Source organism: Pempheris klunzingeri, chromosome 17 (assembly GCF_042242105.1).
Source record: "Pempheris klunzingeri isolate RE-2024b chromosome 17, fPemKlu1.hap1, whole genome shotgun sequence".
Classification (NCBI taxonomy): domain Eukaryota; kingdom Metazoa; phylum Chordata; class Actinopteri; order Acropomatiformes; family Pempheridae; genus Pempheris; species Pempheris klunzingeri.
The window spans coordinates 18290286-18308336 of record NC_092028.1 but is presented as its reverse complement, the minus strand read 5'-3'; the positions used below and the strand labels follow the sequence as shown (position 1 = coordinate 18308336).

At 43.2% G+C, this 18051-nt stretch overlaps 2 protein-coding genes across 2 annotated transcripts; one reads left to right on the top strand and one right to left on the bottom strand.

Moving 5' to 3' along the window:
- Positions 1-748: 748 nt before the first annotated feature.
- On the bottom strand, positions 749-9480 carry hid1a (HID1 domain containing a). Its single transcript, XM_070848212.1, has 19 exons — positions 9401-9480; positions 8577-8726; positions 7701-7871; positions 7258-7374; positions 6340-6446; positions 6107-6223; positions 5444-5651; positions 5290-5346; positions 5062-5202; positions 3983-4073; positions 3745-3896; positions 3574-3652; positions 3241-3405; positions 2929-3156; positions 2141-2292; positions 1978-2064; positions 1786-1877; positions 1538-1696; positions 749-1453 (listed from the first exon to the last, which is right to left on the bottom strand). The coding sequence occupies exons 1-19, from the start codon at positions 9464-9466 to the stop codon at positions 1390-1392; spliced, it is 2403 nt and encodes an 800-aa protein (XP_070704313.1). The 5' UTR covers positions 9467-9480; the 3' UTR covers positions 749-1389.
- A 901-nt stretch (positions 9481-10381) lies between these two features.
- LOC139216534 (protein VCF1) lies at positions 10382-14510 on the top strand. Its single transcript, XM_070847676.1, has 3 exons — positions 10382-10952; positions 11228-11345; positions 12256-14510. The coding sequence occupies exons 1-3, from the start codon at positions 10936-10938 to the stop codon at positions 12466-12468; spliced, it is 348 nt and encodes a 115-aa protein (XP_070703777.1). The 5' UTR covers positions 10382-10935; the 3' UTR covers positions 12469-14510.
- The last annotated feature ends 3541 nt before the right edge of the window (positions 14511-18051 follow it).

The window sequence follows — 18051 nt, the reverse complement described above, 5'->3', positions numbered from 1 at the left end:
TTTATATTTTATTTGAGTTGAACTTGTTTAATAAATTTTAACTTATAATTTTACTTGTCTTTTATGTGGATTTGCTGGCCAGACATTTAAGTTCTGTTATATCTGGTCATTAAAATACCTGGTCACTTCAGTAAGGTAATGGAGGCCTGAGGACAAATTCTTTTTAAATGGGTGGTGTTGATCACTACAAAGTGCTAATTATCCCCATTTTTTTAAAAAAAATAACTTTTCTTGTGACCCCTTGTCACGGCTTTAATTAGGGTATTTATTAACGGTCATTTTTCCTCCTTGCGTTTCTACATTCACTATAGAAAAGAAACCATTTTGTCTCAGAACATACTGACTATATTCTATAGTCAGTTGTCTTAACCCTGGAAAATGATAAAAATTAAATAAAATCAAGTGGATTTATGAAAAGCTGTAAATGGATGCTAAAAAATCCATTGCAGTATTTGTATACCACTCCAAATACAGGAAAACAAACTGTGCAATGTAAATGTGCTCATAAAGTCAAAACCTGAGCTGACAGATCACTGGAGAGGCACATGGTGCCATCTAGTGATTGTGGTGTAAAGAGGCAGCTTTCACTTTACACAGCATGTTGCGGCCAAGCTACATACAAGGTAAAGACTAATGTGGATAAGTGTCTGTTTAACTTGACTGTTTGTGAACCATTTATACTTGAAAGTTTCACAGCAATAAGGTTCTCTATTAGAGCGCACTGTTCAGTAATTTGAGCAACACAGAGTTCACAGATGCATATCAATATATATTTTCAAGATAATTTAAGGAAAATACAATTTTAAACATCGAGCATCGTAAGCATAGCCAGCCAGATCAAAACTTAAACCTGGGCTTCTACATAAAAACATACAATCTGTAGAACGGTCTCTAAAATCCTGTAGAGTTACATTGTCACAAACTACAACCATAATAACAGAACTCATGAGTGCAAGTTCACTTTAAAGCATGGCAAGTACGACAAATAACGTGAAACATCAATATTGTGCCGTCCAAGATATGTCACAAGTGTCTTGTGTTGACTTTGGAAAGCACCATATCTTCTGTAACAAGTCTGACTTTCATTTCTATGCTTTTGAGAAAAGGGCCTCGGCCCGATCTCGGCGTTCTCACAGACATTCTGTGGTCTTGAGGTGTAAGGAAATGCACAAACACAGTTGTTTATGGACAATATCGATAATTCAGTCACCTCCCACCTTAATCTGAGAGGTATCTCACTCGTTTGAGTGGCTCTCCTACACAAAATCAGTGTAAGCATTATGATGATTACAGAGGCAAGTTAAACACAGTGAGGTTTACTGGGAAACCAGCAGATACTGAAGGGAAGAGGAACCCTGGAGTCAAACTGTCCTGTTTCTAGTCGTCCGTCTACATCCTCTGAATCTCAAAAAGGCGGACATCGGTGTCATACCAGATGGGAGGATCCACATTGCTAGAAGAGAATGGTCATGTTAGCCTTTAATCAGTGAGGAAAGATGGCTGTTTGGGTAATGCTCAGCTCTTACCGCCAACTCACCGCAAATAGACGACACCCCACATGTAGGTGCGAAACCACATGGCAGTGCCTGCGTTGGCCTGATACTTTCTGATGAGGATGGGGTGAGGGACTGGCAGCAGGCCCACCAATGTGCCATGCTGGAGGAACTTCAGGATCTCTGATTCATCTGTCAGACCCCTGCAGTGAAACACGAGGTTATTTTTAAGAGTCTCAGCCAGTATACAAATTCTACCACCAACCAAAGAGGAACAGAGGTGTTTACGTACTTATCAATGCAGATCTTCTCTACCTGGGGAACTAACACTTGTAGAAGCCGCATGATTGTCTGCAGGGGTAGTTTACACTTCCAGGAGAGGACCTGGGGACAAAAAACAGGTAGATCCAGATCAGTTACACATGCAGCCAAATATCTATCATCAAAGGATGAAGGCAAGTCTGAGGGCAGAGAAGTTACTGACCCATTCTGTTGTGGGAACCCAATACGATGTTGAAGACGCGCTTGACAAACGTCTTCTCTCCATTTCTGCTTCAGTGTAGAAAACATCCTGATAACACAAAGAAACCGATTCACCACTGTGCATCCGCTTTTGGACAAACACGTGCGCACAAACGTGCACTTACTTCATTGTCTCGGCCCGAGTTTGACTCCGTGTCACTTGTCCCACCGACTGCACTTTGGTCTGGGTGCACTGTGCGTGTGGCGTCTGTCTTAGGAACAGACACCATGGTGCCGTCCTCCGATACCTGGGACTTCTCAGTCAGCTTATCGATTCCTACAGGAAACCATAAATCAAAGGAAACTAAGCAATACTTAAAAGGGCAAGTCTGGGGCTTACAGTCTTACAGTTTTCTAATTGGTAACAAATCCCATGAAAAGATCAAAACCAGGAAGGAATTAATCCCATTTGCAAGCATATCCAAAACCTCTTATAGCTTATTCCAGTGTGTGCCACAGGGCATAGACCAGGTTTCTTCTTTACCATGAATGTGGGCACTGTAGTTTATTTTGAGTCAATTCTACATACACTGTCTTGGAAATAATCATGAAAATAGTCCCTAGCTAATATACAATTTATTTCAGTTTGAGTAACATTTGCTAAAAGCTAAATTGTTTGCACTTTTCTACAAATATATAGATACATGTTTGTGACTTGTTTTTGAAAAATGTATGTCTTCGAGCAAGGTCACAATGTATTGAGGTGTGGACTAATGCAGAATTATTTTTTCTATAAAATGTAGAATATCAGTAGCTTTTTTTTTTTTTTTTTTTTAACAAATCTGTTGTTTTGATTCACCTTTGTGAGGTAGATGTAGTTTTATAAAATGTAAAAGTACAGTAAATTGACCAATTAACCAATTCAATGTTCAATCCAATCAGTAACATCCACATAGCAGATAGGAGTCGGTACCTGGAATAGCGACCAGACTAGCCTTCAGTGTTCCGGGCTCTGCCGGCACAGCAGGGTGGGAGCCCTCCATGGATACAGTCTCCTGGGAGCTGGTGCGGGAAATGACATCTGGAGACTTCCTCTTCCTCTGCAAAGCCTTCTGGATGAAAGCGGGATCGGACGGCAGGTTGGCCAACTGGTGGAACACGTTACGTTTGCGGATGATGGCGTACACCAGGTTGCAGTTCCCTGGAGGTGAAAGAAATAGAGACAGATTGAGGAAGAAAGCCTCTCGGATCCACACGAGCCCAGAATTCTGCTGCCGTCTCTCACCGTCAAACTGGTACTGGATAATATTGTTGAAAGCCTCCAGAAGGAAGAATACAAGGTGATGGTTTTGGGCTGAAGAGAACAGGAACCAGCTGGTAGAAAAGGCCTCCAGCAGGTGGAGCAGTTTATTGGCTGCCACCATGGACAGGCTCTTCAAATAGGGAGACACTGCAGAAGAGTAAGACATATAGATGATTGTGTACATGAAGAAAGCAAACTGTGACCGGCATTTTTATTTGATTAAGTGGAATCTATTTCTTATATTACAACTTCAAAATGCTGTAGTTCCAAATAAAATCTGTGAACTACCAGGCAGATGGCGCCAAAGCAACTAACCATTTACAACAATGGTGAGCAGGCAGTCAAATAGGGGCTGGAGACGCTGGTGGCCTGTGGTGATAATCTTGTGAAACACCTGCAAAACAAACACAGTGACAGCTGTGAGCATTAACTGTATTTTAATTTGGCAGCAATAAAGAAGATGATGTAATTCAGCAGATATCTCACCACTATAAGCAGGTCAGCGTGGGTCCCTGTGAACACTGGGATGTCCATAGGCACATGGACAGAGTAGGGCTTATTCAAGCGCACACCAAAGTTCCTCTCCCCACTCAGCAGCAGCAAAATGAACACGCCAATGTGCATGAGTCCAACACGGGCTGCAGCCAAGGATAAAACATATCAAAACTTAATAATGTGTATATGCCTAGTGCACGGAAGCTGACAACACTGGGGTGAGACTCACACTGGTCAGCCCTGGCATCATTTAGGTAGTAGAGTATAGGAACCAGAATGTCCAGCACATCACTACTCTTCAGGACAAAAAACAGGAACTTCTGTCATGGGAACACAAAAGAGGATTTTGTTGAATAAAAGCACAGACTCTAAAAGGATGACTCTGGGATTTTATAAACTGGGACCTATTTTTACATATTTTGGGTTGACAATGACTGTTAGGTACAGAGAGTTTCAGAATTAGTCTGGCAGATAGCCTCCGCCAGCAGAATGGCTGTAATGTAATATGGGGGAAGGGTGCCAAATGAAAGCACGCCCACCAAAAGTGATTGGTTTGCCACTGACAGGCTCAGATTGTTATTCAAAGTGTCCGACAGCATAACAGAAAGGATCCCTACATAGATAGACCAGTAAGATCCCTTTTGTTTAACCAGAAATAGCCAGTAAATTGCTTGGTTCGAAGCCACCAGACTCCATTGACAAAAACAGCTATTTTACAAGGGAGTTGTTAGTATACTGCTGTCTATTTGTTTGGTGTTTGGTCAGTTTGGTGTTTTAAAGAGTTAGTTCAGATCCAACACAATATTTGTTCAACACAAAATAAAACAAACAGACGAACTGATTGAGGCAGCAGTGGACCAGCCACTCCCGTGTTCTGCAGGGTAAAATTACTGTTTTTGTGAATGGAGTCTGGTGGGATTGAATAGAGCAATACAACGGCTATTTCCGATTAAACAAAAAGATCTTGCAGGTCTGTCTCTGTAGGGATCCTTTCCCTAATGTTGCCAGACACTTCAAATAACAACCTGAGCCTGTCAGTAGCAAAAACAAGAACTTTTAGTGGACGTGCTTTGATAGGGTGCAATTGCCCCATAGAATTACATTGCAGCCATTACAGCCTGATTGCCGCCTGTTCTTGGTTGCTAGCGGAGGCGATTTACAGGACCAATTCCATAACCTTTTGTACCAATGAGTCATCTCAAACCCAAAATATCTAAAAATAGGGCCCAGATTTAAAACTACTGGAGTTATCCTTTAATGTTACATCATCCCAAAGAAACTCTTCATTTTAGGTCTTTTTATTCCAACCTTATTGAAGTCACAGAGCTTCCAGAAGAGCACCAACAGCTCTTGGTGGAACTGGATCTTCTTGGTAGAGTTAGGCAGGTAAGTCTGAGTCAAAGGGTTGGTCAGCAGGCGAGCCAGGCCTTTCAATACAAAGTCAAAGTCCTGCCAAAGGAGAGACAGAAGGCTGTGGTCTGGACATGGTAACAGGAAAGATCTTCATGTATGTTACAGAAAAGATAATCGGCATACCTCCTCTCTGTGAATCCTTGACAAATAATTCACAAACAGGTTTTCAGGGCCTGAGGACTGTGCGAAGATAAAGACATTTTTTGAACGACATTAAACGCGTGCCATACAGCAATACAGTCAGATTGATGTCATTGTGGCGGTGTTGTTGTCATACCTCCTGTTCCTCCATGCTAGACGGGGAGGGAGGGCGGTGGGGAACCCCTCCGTCATGCTCCAGCGTCACAATGAGGATCTGCACAGCCTGCTCCACCAGCTGCTCCCGGTAGTCAGAGAAGAGCAGGTGGTTGTACGGGATGCCGTAACCCACTGGATCGTAGGCGCACACCACATTCAGCAGAGAGGTGAACAGAGGCAGAGCATGTCTGGGGACAAACACATCAACACTGTGTCAGCGAATCATCTCTGTGTAGAATTTGAGTCTCTACCTTTCCATTACATGCAAAAGGTGTTTTTTTTAATAAAACTTTAAATGATAAAACAGTGTAATTTATAATGAACTGTCCTATTTAAGTAAATACAGAAATGATGCAGGGAAGTCCACAAGAGAAATGAAATTTCAATTGTGTACAATACCTTCATATCTACAAAATAATGTGGAAGCAGGAAGAGTTTTGGGCAGGAAAAACTCATTGTCCACTTACAAGCTTTTATTTTGGAAATTCATCCACTCTCTGGAAAAAATCCAGATTTTTTTTGTCGTCGTTTGTTTTTTGTCAAACGACTCCTGCATTCTCTGACGTGACGGTTTGGTCATCTTAACACAACCTCACCACTCTAGAAATTGTTATTTGTGGATGCGCCTACATTTTCCCATTACCTGTTTTCTGTGGAGCAGAAGAACGTCACCCAAGGGTTGAGGATATTGTTGTCCGACGATGGAGGCAGGTACATGGCCTCAGAGAAGCAGGTCAGTAACAATCTCAGCAACTCTGTCCTGAAAGAAACGAGTGAAAAAAAACATATAGTTAAAAGAAAGACACTCCGGTGTAAAAATGAGACAGTAAAGGCTGTTTGTGATGCAGGACAGCGGCACACAGCCGGCTGACTCACCTATTCAAGTCATGGATGTAGTTGAGGGGGGGGGACTGCGCAAAGCCCACCCCGGCCTCCCAGATGTACTCACAGCTGTCTATAGACTGCATGTTCTCTGCAGAGTCCTGGATGTGGTCACACACAAAAAAAACATTCATAAATCAAATAATTTTATTCAAAGAACAGGATTAGGATTTCTCATAGTATCTGTTCAAGTCCTCAAACCTAAAGGACATCGTAGGTTATTTAATGCTGCATTCTAACATGATACATGAGCGTTTTCTCACCTGCCTACTTAAAGCGTAGTTGTGTTTTGGCAACTACAACCACTTGGTTAAGAATAGGAAAGCGTCATGGTCTATTGTTAATGTATGGTTAAGGTTATGTAAAATGATTGCTGTCTCATCCCGTCTCCTTACTCCTTACTCACTTCCTCCTGTTTCGGCACTATCGGCCACCATAGCTTGTTTTAAGAAACAAACTGGAGAGGTCAGTCTGAACTTCCCTTAGGAGCTGTGTCTCTGCATATTTTCCCTGACGCAATTATCCATGATGCGGTGAAGGGCCGTAAATACAGGCATGACGGTGAAACAATGAGCACGACGTTAAAACCCCTACAGAGCATTCATTCATTGTAAGATGCAAAGATGTGCAACATTCCTTTCTCACTCATGACCAACAAGGAATTGTTCCTGGTGAGACTGACTGTTTCATCAATCATCTCTGTCAACCATCTCTGTCCAGAGAAACTTGAGTGACAGGTTTTTCAGGCAACTTTAGACCAGGAAGAAGGAAACAGTCCTCAGAAAATAATATATCATGTTAACCGCTTCCCAGCTACTGTTGTAATGTATCAGCATTTATTAATTTTCTCGGAATGGTGATGTGATGACGATGACGTGTCGCTTGCACAGCGACGAGGCGCCGGGTACTCACGGGGCCTCTCTTGTGGCTGTGCACAGTGAAGTCAGGGCAGAAGAGCAGGTCGGCGATAGCCAGGAGCAGCGACTCGGCCAGTGGTCGAGCGCCATCATCATCATCCAGCTCATCTGTCTGGAAAGGACAGACATACGTATAAGACACGATCTGGGCGATGAAGGTTATTGTCGAAGGAATTATGTAATTGGTACAATGGAAAAAAAAGTGTTCCTGCTTAGAAGAAATGTCTCAGTACAGCTGAAATTACATTGCAGTGTGATATTTCCTGCTTGACAGGGAAAAAGGAAAAAACACCAACTCATCAACTGAGTGAAGGATTGTTCTCTTGAAAAGAACACTTTCATTATGCTGTGTTGTATGACGGGAGTGAGTAAGCATTTGAGAAGCACGATGACAACATCGTATTTTGTAGGGGTTTTTTTTTCCAAGCGCCCGCTCACCCCGGCCCGCCCAGCACCAGGCACCGTGGACCAGAAGAACCCTCTCCAGTCCTGGTCCTCAAAGATGTAGGGAAGGATGCGGGTCAGGATGCGTGTGCAGTTCAGGATCACCTGCTTCTCCCTCTCCGTGGGGCAACCGGACTCTGCGCCCTGCACCAGCTTCTCCACGGCCTGCGGAGACAAACGGACACGAGCAGGGGGGGCGCATGAGAGTGAGGCGGGGGTTCGGTTTGATCGTTTGACTTCACACAGAAAAAGCTGGAATCCAGTTTGCTACAACAACACTGTTTTCTATCTAGTTCTCAGTTTGTTAATGAGGCGCTCGACAGTCGACATGCACGGTGCCATAACAAACATGTTTGTGTAGTAGTGAAAAAACTCAGTGAGCATTAAATATAATATAATAATACACAGTTTATTTAACAAACTGCAGTCTCTATATATAGTTTGTTTCATCTTACTATGAGATGGGGACATATGTTGTTGTTTTGGGCCTTTTAACAAAGATTTATTCATTATCAGCCTGTGTCTATAATAAGCAACAAACCCCTTTGAATCAGCTCAGCTTCAAGGGCTCTCGTCTCCTCCTTTACTTCATTAAGCCGTAAGTGCCCAGTATGTCTGTTTTGCTTCTGATAGGCAGCTTCAAACGGAAGCCGGGGCCAAAAGACGGGAAGCGAAGTGAAAGGAAAGGGAGTTGACTCACTTGTTCCCACATCTGAGAGCATGAGGCAGAGTCTTGCTGACAGACTGCGCCGGGCTCTTACAGGCATTGTTTCAACACAACATTATTCCGTGATGTCGCCTCAAAACTAGGGATGTCACCGTGCAATCTCATCTCGTGAACAAGTTTGTGGTAGTCCATGCAGTGTGTACCTTATAGCAGAGGGTTGCTAGATTGGAGGGGGACTCCTCTCGGACAGCTCTTATCTCTGCGGCTGGAACCAGAGCAAAAACATCCTGGACTGTGGTGGTGGTGTCTGCCCAGAACTGGTCCCAGAAGGCATCTTCTGTGGCCTCCACTGGCTGCAGAGAATATGTTTACATTTCAATTTCCACATTTGACATAAGGAGCATTTTATATGAGTCAGATTTGGCTTTCAGGATGACTTGTTTACAGTGCTTTATAATATCATATTACCCTTTTCAGCATAATACACACACGGTTGTTTGGTCTTACATTGTATAGCTCGCCCCAGGCCCACCTAATGGCCATGTAAACACAACCTCTATTCAGACACCAGTGAGGGAGCATTATCTGGCACGCTCATCCAAGCACAGTCCACCTGCCGCATCTGCAAACGTGGTCATGTCCAGATCTACGTCATCAGCTTTGATTTAACTACGCCATCGTTCATCTTATCTTGTCATCAAAACCGAACACGCACAGCCTGAATTAAGCTTCATGGTCATCTGCATCGCAGCATCGACCAGCCTTTGATCAAACAGTTTACCACAAATGCGACATAACAGGAGTGCGGTGCATGCAGCGTGGCCTTATGAACATTTTATCCACGATTATCCAGAATACATTATTGTGAATCGTAAAGCCTGAGTGCAACGTCAGACAGTCTGGGGTTTATTTGCTACCACATCACACGCGTTATTCCAGCTCCTCGGCGATGCTCTCCGGTGCGCTCGTCCGCGCTCTTGTCTCTCTACACTCACTCCTTCATTGTGCCGCAGGGAAGCGCTTGTACCTGTGTTTTGGTTGTCAGCTGAATCACTGCTTTCCTGAAGTTCAATTTTGAGTCGGTGCTGCCCATTGCGATTATTTCCCTTTGTACTAGCAGGACCGCTACTGCTGAGAATCCCCGATAATCTCACCTCCGTCCCTCGCTTGAGTCACTGACGGAGGCGTTTTTTTTTTTTTTTTTTACACTATTGGCTGGCTGGAGATGCTGCACTACAGGGTGTAACTTCCGGGTTGAGAAGATGTCAACCTTTCAGTTCAGATTGGATGTTTTATTTCCAGAATTTTATTTGCTTTACACAAAACAGGATTTTTTTTTTCTAATGCTTGTTTTCTAATTGTTCCATACTTTAGTGTAAAATGGTCATAGTGGTTGCAGGGGTCTGAAGGCTGCACCTCACTACCTGTTATATTGTAGATCTATTTTTATTACAATTGAAGATACTGTTCGGTATTTTCAACCCTTGAAGCAATTACTGCATCCAGCTACAATGTGTCAAATAAAACCCTTCTATAGTAAACAGCGACATCTTTTGGGGGAAATAACAGTGTGTCAGGCCTCAGGCCAATATTTGTGGACTGGTGTGTGTGACTTAGACCAATTACATTTTTATAGCAGAAACAAATGAATAAACTCATGGTTTAAGCACCTTCAGTGAATCTTTATGTTAATCAGCAGCGTTCTTCTTCTGCAGTGCTGAATGTGCGCCAGTGTTATTTTGTGCTGCCTTTAAGGCTGCTCGTAAACTCCAGTTTTCTTTCCAAATTTAACTTATCTGTATGTCATAAGTGCAACCTACGTAGTTACTATCATTATCATCGTGACTATCGTGCTCTCTACAAGAGAAACTCGTGTCTTATTCCCCAACAACACTCAAAACATTACATCTCAAATGCCTGAGAAAACTCTAACATAATACTCCTATTTTTCCGACAGCCCTCAAAGGCACCATGGCTGGTCTTCGCGCAGCCGCAGTTGCATGTAAACACAACAGCCGCGTTTGACTGTGGTAATAATAGCTAGCTAGACCAAACCAAACGTGTTGTAATTTTAGTAGAGCTGTGGGGCTGGTGTTGTTTGATTGATATCAAAGAAACTACGCGGTTTTTCAGCAATAAGTGCCGTGTTCAGCTAATTAATAGCATCAGCTAAGAAGGCTAGCTAGCGGCGACGTTAGCTTGTAAACCGATTGGGACTGGCTCGATAACTAACGTTAACCTAGCTAGCTTACCGCTAGCTCGTCAACGCCGTAGCTTTATGTAATTTAACAGCCAATCACCCACGGTGTCGGCGTAGTTAATTATATCAGACTACTCTTTTATTACTGCCAAAATGGCTAAGAGCAACACATCTGTATTCAACATAATTAGCTAGCCAGGCTAGGTTAGTTTGCCAGCTCAGATGATAGGCCACCGGCTGACAGGAAACAAGCTAACCGTTTACGATACGCGAACAAGTCGATAAAGTCATCCAGCCGGGACCTCCACTGTGGTCCGATCCAGTACAAAGGAAGGTCGTCGAGATTGATTTACTGTCATCATATGTTGACTGAAAACAGGTGAGCGACGCTTGCAACACTTAATGTAACGTGTTAACGCGAAGGGGTGAGATATTGAAACAAATGGTGGAGTAACGCTGCTGTGGCCTTTATTAACGTCACGACTTGCAGGGGCCATTTATGACATGTTGGATATCGATGTAAGCTAACAAGTCATCGGGGTTCACACATGTAAGCAGCAGCTGGTCGTGAACGGCTTACTTACTGCCAAGACATAGTTAAGTGTGTGCTTTCTAAATGTTTGGCTGTGTGTGTGTTTGTTTGCATCTAAACAGGAAACGGCAGCGCAGTGGTGGTGATGAGGAGAGCGGCCACCTGGTGCCCCAAGCCAAGAGGCAGAGCAGAGCTCATCCACTCTCCCCAGAGCCTGGCCGGGATGCCTGGGACTCCGAGGTACACACAGCTGCCAAGAGAAATAAGATCTAAATAGTGGGGAGACTTACAGGAGCAAACAGCGTCAGTAGCAGCAGTTTTTCGTATTGATGACAATAAGACACCTGTATTTCAGTTCACTTTGTCCAAGCTACCAAAATAGGGAGGAGGGGGGGGTCATTGTTGTAATGATTATTAGTCATAAACAGTTTCCTGTTCACAAGTAGTTTTTATGGACCAAATTTGATGAGTCACAGCAAATTCTGCAGCACTTTTCCGTGCGGTATGTGCTTATTGGTTTTCACTGGGGGTCACAACAAGTTGACAAACAAATGGGTATCCAAGAGAGTTATTAGTCAAGACTGCAACAGGAGAAATGCTGCTCAAAATCTTTCCTAAATATCATCTCTCATCTGTTTTAACTACATTTCGCTGTCTGAGCAAACAAAGACTTCATGTATCGGGTAAAATCCCCGCACTTAACTTCTGACATGAATGACTGTGGTTACCAAATAATCTTACCAAAGTATGTAGATCGCTTAGGAGCTCACTTTCATACCAAGTCTCACCATCAACAGATGGATTTAATTGTGAATTCATGCCATGCTCTCACACCGCAAAGGAACTGCACCAGAGCTGGATTTGAAGCAGACTGAAACCCCTCTTTCTAAGCCGTCTGGGTACAGTTTCACTGCTTTTCGGAATAAACAAACTGAACAAAATGGGAAAATGCACCAGAGTTCTCCTGAACTGCACTTAACTGGGTGCTTGAAAGCACCCTTAGTTTGCCTGGTTTTGAATTTTACTAGGCAAACCATTAAATTAAAGCCATTTTAGTCTCTGAAATTGGCGTCCATGTTATTGTGGAACTCCTGGATGTTGACATTCACATCTGGCTAGCACGCTGCTAATGTTGGCATCCGCCTTTCAGTCATCCAACAGTGAGAGCAGCAGCAGCATCAGCAGTCCAGAGCATGCGGCTGGGAGTCAGTGTGTCGCGGGCCCCTGCAGTCCCCTCAGCTCCGGTGACTCCTCTGAACCATCAGGCGCTGCAAACCTGGCGTCCTACCTGCAGATCAACCGCATCCTAAAGCACGCCCACTTCCAGAGCCTGCAGTGCCGAGGCCACCTCAGAGACACATGACGACCTAATGTCTCTCTGTCAGCCACCAGAGTACTGAGTCCCAGAGGCGTGTCAGAGCATCACATGCTGGTTCACTTCACTCGGCTCTTCCCACCCCATCTCCAGTTACTGCGATGCCCCGCGGCTCTACGTATCTGTGGATGGAGACCAGCTCCTGGTCAGGTATCTGGATGGGCTTCATCATTCAAATAAATGAAAGTGATAATCATTTTAGCAATAATAACCGTGTGATCAACTTAAACATTTTTTCGTGATCCACTTTATTTCTGACCAGTCTGGTTTACATGCTGCTCTCAGAGCCTTATTGTGACTGATTGATGATGAATTCCTGTGTTTTGTCTTAAACGTCGTAAGAAAACAGTACTACTGTAGCTTCAGAAATGGCACCAAACACAATTTTAGGCTGGTCAGTGTGACTCGTTTAGACTCCTGGTAGGGTACTTGGGTTGTATAATGCTGAATCTGATGTCTGTGTAAGTACATGGACCAGTCTCAGGGAGGATTTGCACTTGTCTTGGACTGCTTATTTGCTTTCATATTCAGACAGGGACTCCTTTACCAGGACATGTAGAAGCCATGGGATGTTTTCTGTCCTTATTTTATTAGTTAATAGAGTATTTAAACTCTTTTACAATAGATTTCAGTTAAATGTAGTGGAGAATCAGGCCGTTTGGTTTTAGCGGGGATTACATTTTTTTTATGAAAGGATTTCATAGCACTGCATGGCAGGAAATTGTGAACACTTCTGCAATTTTTCCATCAACAACTGCACTTACTTGGGTTTTAAAAAAGTAAGACCATTATCCCACATTTAACTATCAGTACAGTGTGTTTATTTTTCCTGGCGTGGATTACATTTTTACAAAGAAAAAAAAAAATAGTTCATAACTAAAATATCGTGCAGCCATGGCAGGGGGGTGTTGCTTTCTAGCTATCATTTTTGCGTTTTATTTTCTCCTGACCCTGGAATAGACTAATTATTTCATGATCTTGACATAAGAATCCTGCGTTTTCTCATGATCACTAAATTAATGCGCCATCAACCCAAGATCATTAAATAACTCTGTAGATCTTGTCATAGGAATAATCTTCTGCAATCAGCAGCATTGCCAAATGTCACTGCTCAGAAATGTACACTATTATTATTATTTCTATAATTATTATTATTATTATTATTCTACTACAACCAAAGGAAGAGCCCATGTATAATCAATATGATGTTCCCTGATAGGGGTTGATGGTGCACGTCAGCAGTTAGACATTTCTTTGGGATTGTAGATAATCACAACATACGGCAGGTGTTTTCTAATGATCGTGTGAATACTTCTTAGGTTTGTGTCAATCAGCCACGAGCCATGAGGGAATCATTTAGAATATTTTGATTACTTTGAGATTGGATCAGGGAAGTTCAGCAGTTATGGATATTTTTGTTTTCTCGTGATCATGGAAAAATGTAGTGATCATATCATATATCCAAATTCTCATGACCATGAAGAGAAAACAAAACGATATTTACACCCACAACCTCCCATACTCCTTTTTAGACTTTCTCAGCCTTGTGTTTTTATTGTATGGGGGGGGGGCTGTTTGATGTGGCATTTGAGCACATAGGAAAATGTAGTTGTTTCTGTCCAGAGGGGGTTGCAGTACAGCCTTTAGGAACAAAAAGACATTCCCCAGGCTTCGTTTTGCGTTTATTACTGGAGTCACTAAAATGCTGTTTTGGTTGCGGCCGAGCCTTTCTGCCTGTGCACCACCGTGTGTCCCTGTGCACTGAACATCCAGGTACAAGCACTGACCGCAAGGCTGTGCGTCTCTCCTTTTCTTAAAGCTGGGTGGGTTTCATCACTGAAACTTCATCCCAGGAATAAGCTCAGCTGTTCATTTTTATTTTACCTTTTTTTCAGACTGATGTGTCAGAAATGAAACCATTTTGAAGACGTGGTTTTTTTGGTTTTTTTTTTTTTTAATGATATATTTTTTTGTATTTAGTAATGTACATGACATTAACCTGCCATTGACTTTGTTTCTTTACTTGTAAATACCCCTTCATTTCAAAAATAAAAATTAATGTTTTTGAACAAAGGATTTCTTTCCTTTTATTCCATTAAGCATAATTTTAATTCATTCAGTCATTTTGAGGCTGCAGTTGCCCCTTTTTTTTCCTTTTTTTTGTAGAGTGATGTTGTGACTCTAGCATGCTGTTGCTGGGATGATCTGATTCTATTCAAACTGTTCTTTTCTGAGGAAATACCTATTAGCTTTGCATGCTATGTAGTGTAAGTGCAAACAGGAATTCCCTCCATCCCGGCGTCCTCCCTTCTAAGGCTGGTAATGAATGACTGTATGCATGGAGACCATCATTAATGAGATATGACCTGTGTCTAAGCGAGGAGCAGTGAAAGGTTTCTTTAATTAGCACACTGCATGTCCTTGTCTTGTCACAGATGCAGTAACAGATTACATACATGAATGCACCACACGTAACCACGGTTACCTTGCCGGCTACTGTTGATCCTCATTACTCTCCTCCTTTGATTCCCTCAATCCTCCTTTTCTGAATTTGAGAAGACGAATGAGCCAATGATAATTCAGGATTAGAAATCCGTGTTTCGTATCGTGGCAACGTTGCTCTTACTTTTTCTCAGGTGAACGCCTTCTCATTACCTCGAAAGGCAGCTACCAAACATACAGCACAGCATACAGAGCGGCCAGCAGTGAGTCGTAATGTGAACCGTTCGTCTGCGTCTTTTTAACAGCCTTTTTTTCAAGCAGATATCACATTCGAGTCAGGAAAGTGCTCTGTAATTAAGGTGGTGAGGATCCAATTAGCAGCTTGGATAAATATTTTCCCAGTGATGATCCCAGCTTATATTTGAGGAAACATTATTGCATACTAAAGAAATAATTTTCAGTGAAGTTGCCATAGTACCTTATTAGGTTGTTTTTAACTATTGATATTAAGCTGTAACACACTGAAGTATAAAGATCACTAACTCACTGCAATCAAACAGGAACAAAACACTAATTCTTTTGCACAGGCTGTTATAAAAGTTTGTATACATTGTACAGGACAAAAGAGTAAACAGTCACCAATACAAGTGCAGGGCTGTTGAGCATAAATGTTGGCATCTTGTATTCTGTGAACAGCAGATGTTCCGAGTCCAGATGTTCTTGAAAAGAGCAGTAGAGGGCAGCACACTCTGAGCGTTAGCTGGACACAAACTGTGCTCCTCGCGGTCTCATTCTCATAAATTGCTGGGGAATTCTACAGCAGCATCAAAACATGTGGGCTACGTACAAGATATTTATCTTCAATCTGTTTTCACACACACACTCACACACACACACACTCACACACACACTCACACTGTCCTTTCCGGGCAACACATAGATATGAAGGTGGGCGGTGATGAATGGCTCGTATCAGTTGAGTGGAGAGGCAGGAGAGAGTTAAATGAACTGTCCTTGTTCTGGGGTCTATGTATGCGCATACATTGTTATATTTTTACCGAAGCCAGCGAAAAAAATCTGGGTTAGTCTACGGCTCCTTTTCTTTGTGTCCTCTCTGATTCCCATCTCTCCTCAAAGGCAAAAGCCCGGTGAACATCAACCACGCTCAACAAATACAGACAAGCATACAAACTACTGCATGTTTTATATTTATCAGTGTCCAGTTCACCTTCGGCTTCAGGACTTGCACACTTCAAATCTCCTTGAATAATCTCACTTGGTCAAGATTATTTTGGCAAACGAAAAGACAAACCAGCCGCAGGACGGTCCTTCAAATGAGTGGCTTTGGTATATTGAAAAAATAAATGATGTCATGGCTGAAGGAACATGAGAAAGGATGGCAAAAGTGAGCTAAAGCTGACCTGGTCACCCCTATTTCTCTTTGCCAGACTTTGGCTGAAATGTATTTGGGCAGCTGTTGCCTAGCGTGAGATGGTGATTGGGTTGGCATCAAGTGTACTGCTTTCCCTCGCCAGCCAACACAAACATCTGCTTTGCCTCCCCACCACCATTTCGCCCAACATCAAACAACAAAGCTCGCCTGCTCTGTTGCCCCTATGGCCATCCGAAGAATTAATGACCCACCAAGCACATTAGCGGTGCCCTATTGCCCCGGCCTGGCTGGAGCGGGGACTGGGGAAAGCTGTGGCAGGCGTGCACGGAGAGGGAAGGGTTAGTGGGTCAGGATGATAAAGTGCCTCACAGGTCAGGAATTAAGATGGATAGATATTCAGGTGAAATCTGGATGTTTACTGCATTTATGCAAGTCCTTTTTAACCTACTTCTGGCCTTTATCATTAATTCTGCAGCCTTGTTAAATGCTGGATTCTATACAGTGGTATTTTAAGATTTTGATAGATTTCTTCGCAATGTATTTATGATAATATTACTTTCTGCGTTTGACACTCCACCTTGTGGCCTGTTGACTAAAGACTTAAAACACAAAAAGTGTGGCCGTAAAGGTGCAGCGCTCAGTCTGAAACGACCTGCTCTTTCAGGAAAAAACAAAAACCGAGGAGGATCTTCTTCCTCGTCCTCCGTGAGCCAGCCCACACTGCTCCTGCGAGTGCTCACTCTTTCCCCAACTGTTGCTGCTGGGGTGTGGAGACGAGGACTGGGTTATCTCACTGACTGTAGCCTAAACACGCTGCCCCAATGCAGCTGAGAAACAGTCGTCATTTCCCTAAGCAAAAGAAAGCAAACAGTCTCTCTATTGAGCTGTCTGCAGTTTTAATGCTTGGAATGGGCCGAACAGAGAAGTAAGATAACGGACAGGCTCGGCATGCTTGGGTCAGTGTCTCCAGTTTCACTTTATGGCCTCCCTATTCAATTTTACACAATGCGCTTCAGAGACAATGTACAGTAGACTGTTTTCATTGCACACTGAAGTTACAGTCAAGGCCCCGATCAATCATAATAAATGTTCACCCCAGAACACAGAGAGAAAGGCTGTGAGCAGTTTCTTGTCCCACATACAGGACACAACCATCCCTCCTTTTATGGTTGCTCGTGAGAATATTCACACACGCCGTCTTGTATGTATGGGTAAAACGAGATGTTTACGTGGTTCAGTTTTGCCCCGTTCATCTGTCAACATTCACGGGCTTTCAACCCAGAGAGTGCCCGAGAGAAGAAGTGCAATAGTTTAGAGAGAGTCGTGCTAAGTGGGACTGTTTAGGGTTGGCTGGGTAGAGCATGCACTCAGTGCACCACCATATAGACCGCTGTTTTCTAAATGGCCCCTATTAACTGAGCGGGAATAGGCTGCACTCAAGCCTGTGTTGTTACCTCAGACAGGACAGGCTACATGGCTCACACAGCCTGGTGTCGTCTCCACACAGCTGACCTGCCACACAGGCATGTTTCATCACCGGAGGACTGATGTGGCGCCGCTCACGGCCACCAAGGTGCAATTTGTTGCATTTGGACTATAACTGTCAGAAAGAGATATACCCTCACTTAAATAGCCGCCCATAATCTGCCCCTCTCCCTGTATTATCCTAATTGAACCCATGGGCAGCCAGCGCCATCAATAGCTGAGCTCATCTACAAATTAATAAAACATGGGCC

Coding starts and splice junctions, on each gene's coding strand:
- hid1a (XM_070848212.1), bottom strand. CDS start 9,466: ATGGGCAGCACCGACTCAAAATTGAACTTCAGGAAAGCAGTGATTCAG. Junction 7,872..8,576: donor TAGCAACCCTCTGCTATAAG/GTACACACTGCA, acceptor TTGTCTCCGCAG/GCCGTGGAGAAGCTGGTGCA. Junction 3,406..3,573: donor GCTCACCATTGTTGTAAATG/GTTAGTTGCTTT, acceptor ACTCTTCTGCAG/TGTCTCCCTATTTGAAGAGC.
- LOC139216534 (XM_070847676.1), top strand. Junction 11,346..12,255: donor GGGATGCCTGGGACTCCGAG/GTACACACAGCT, acceptor TCCGCCTTTCAG/TCATCCAACAGTGAGAGCAG.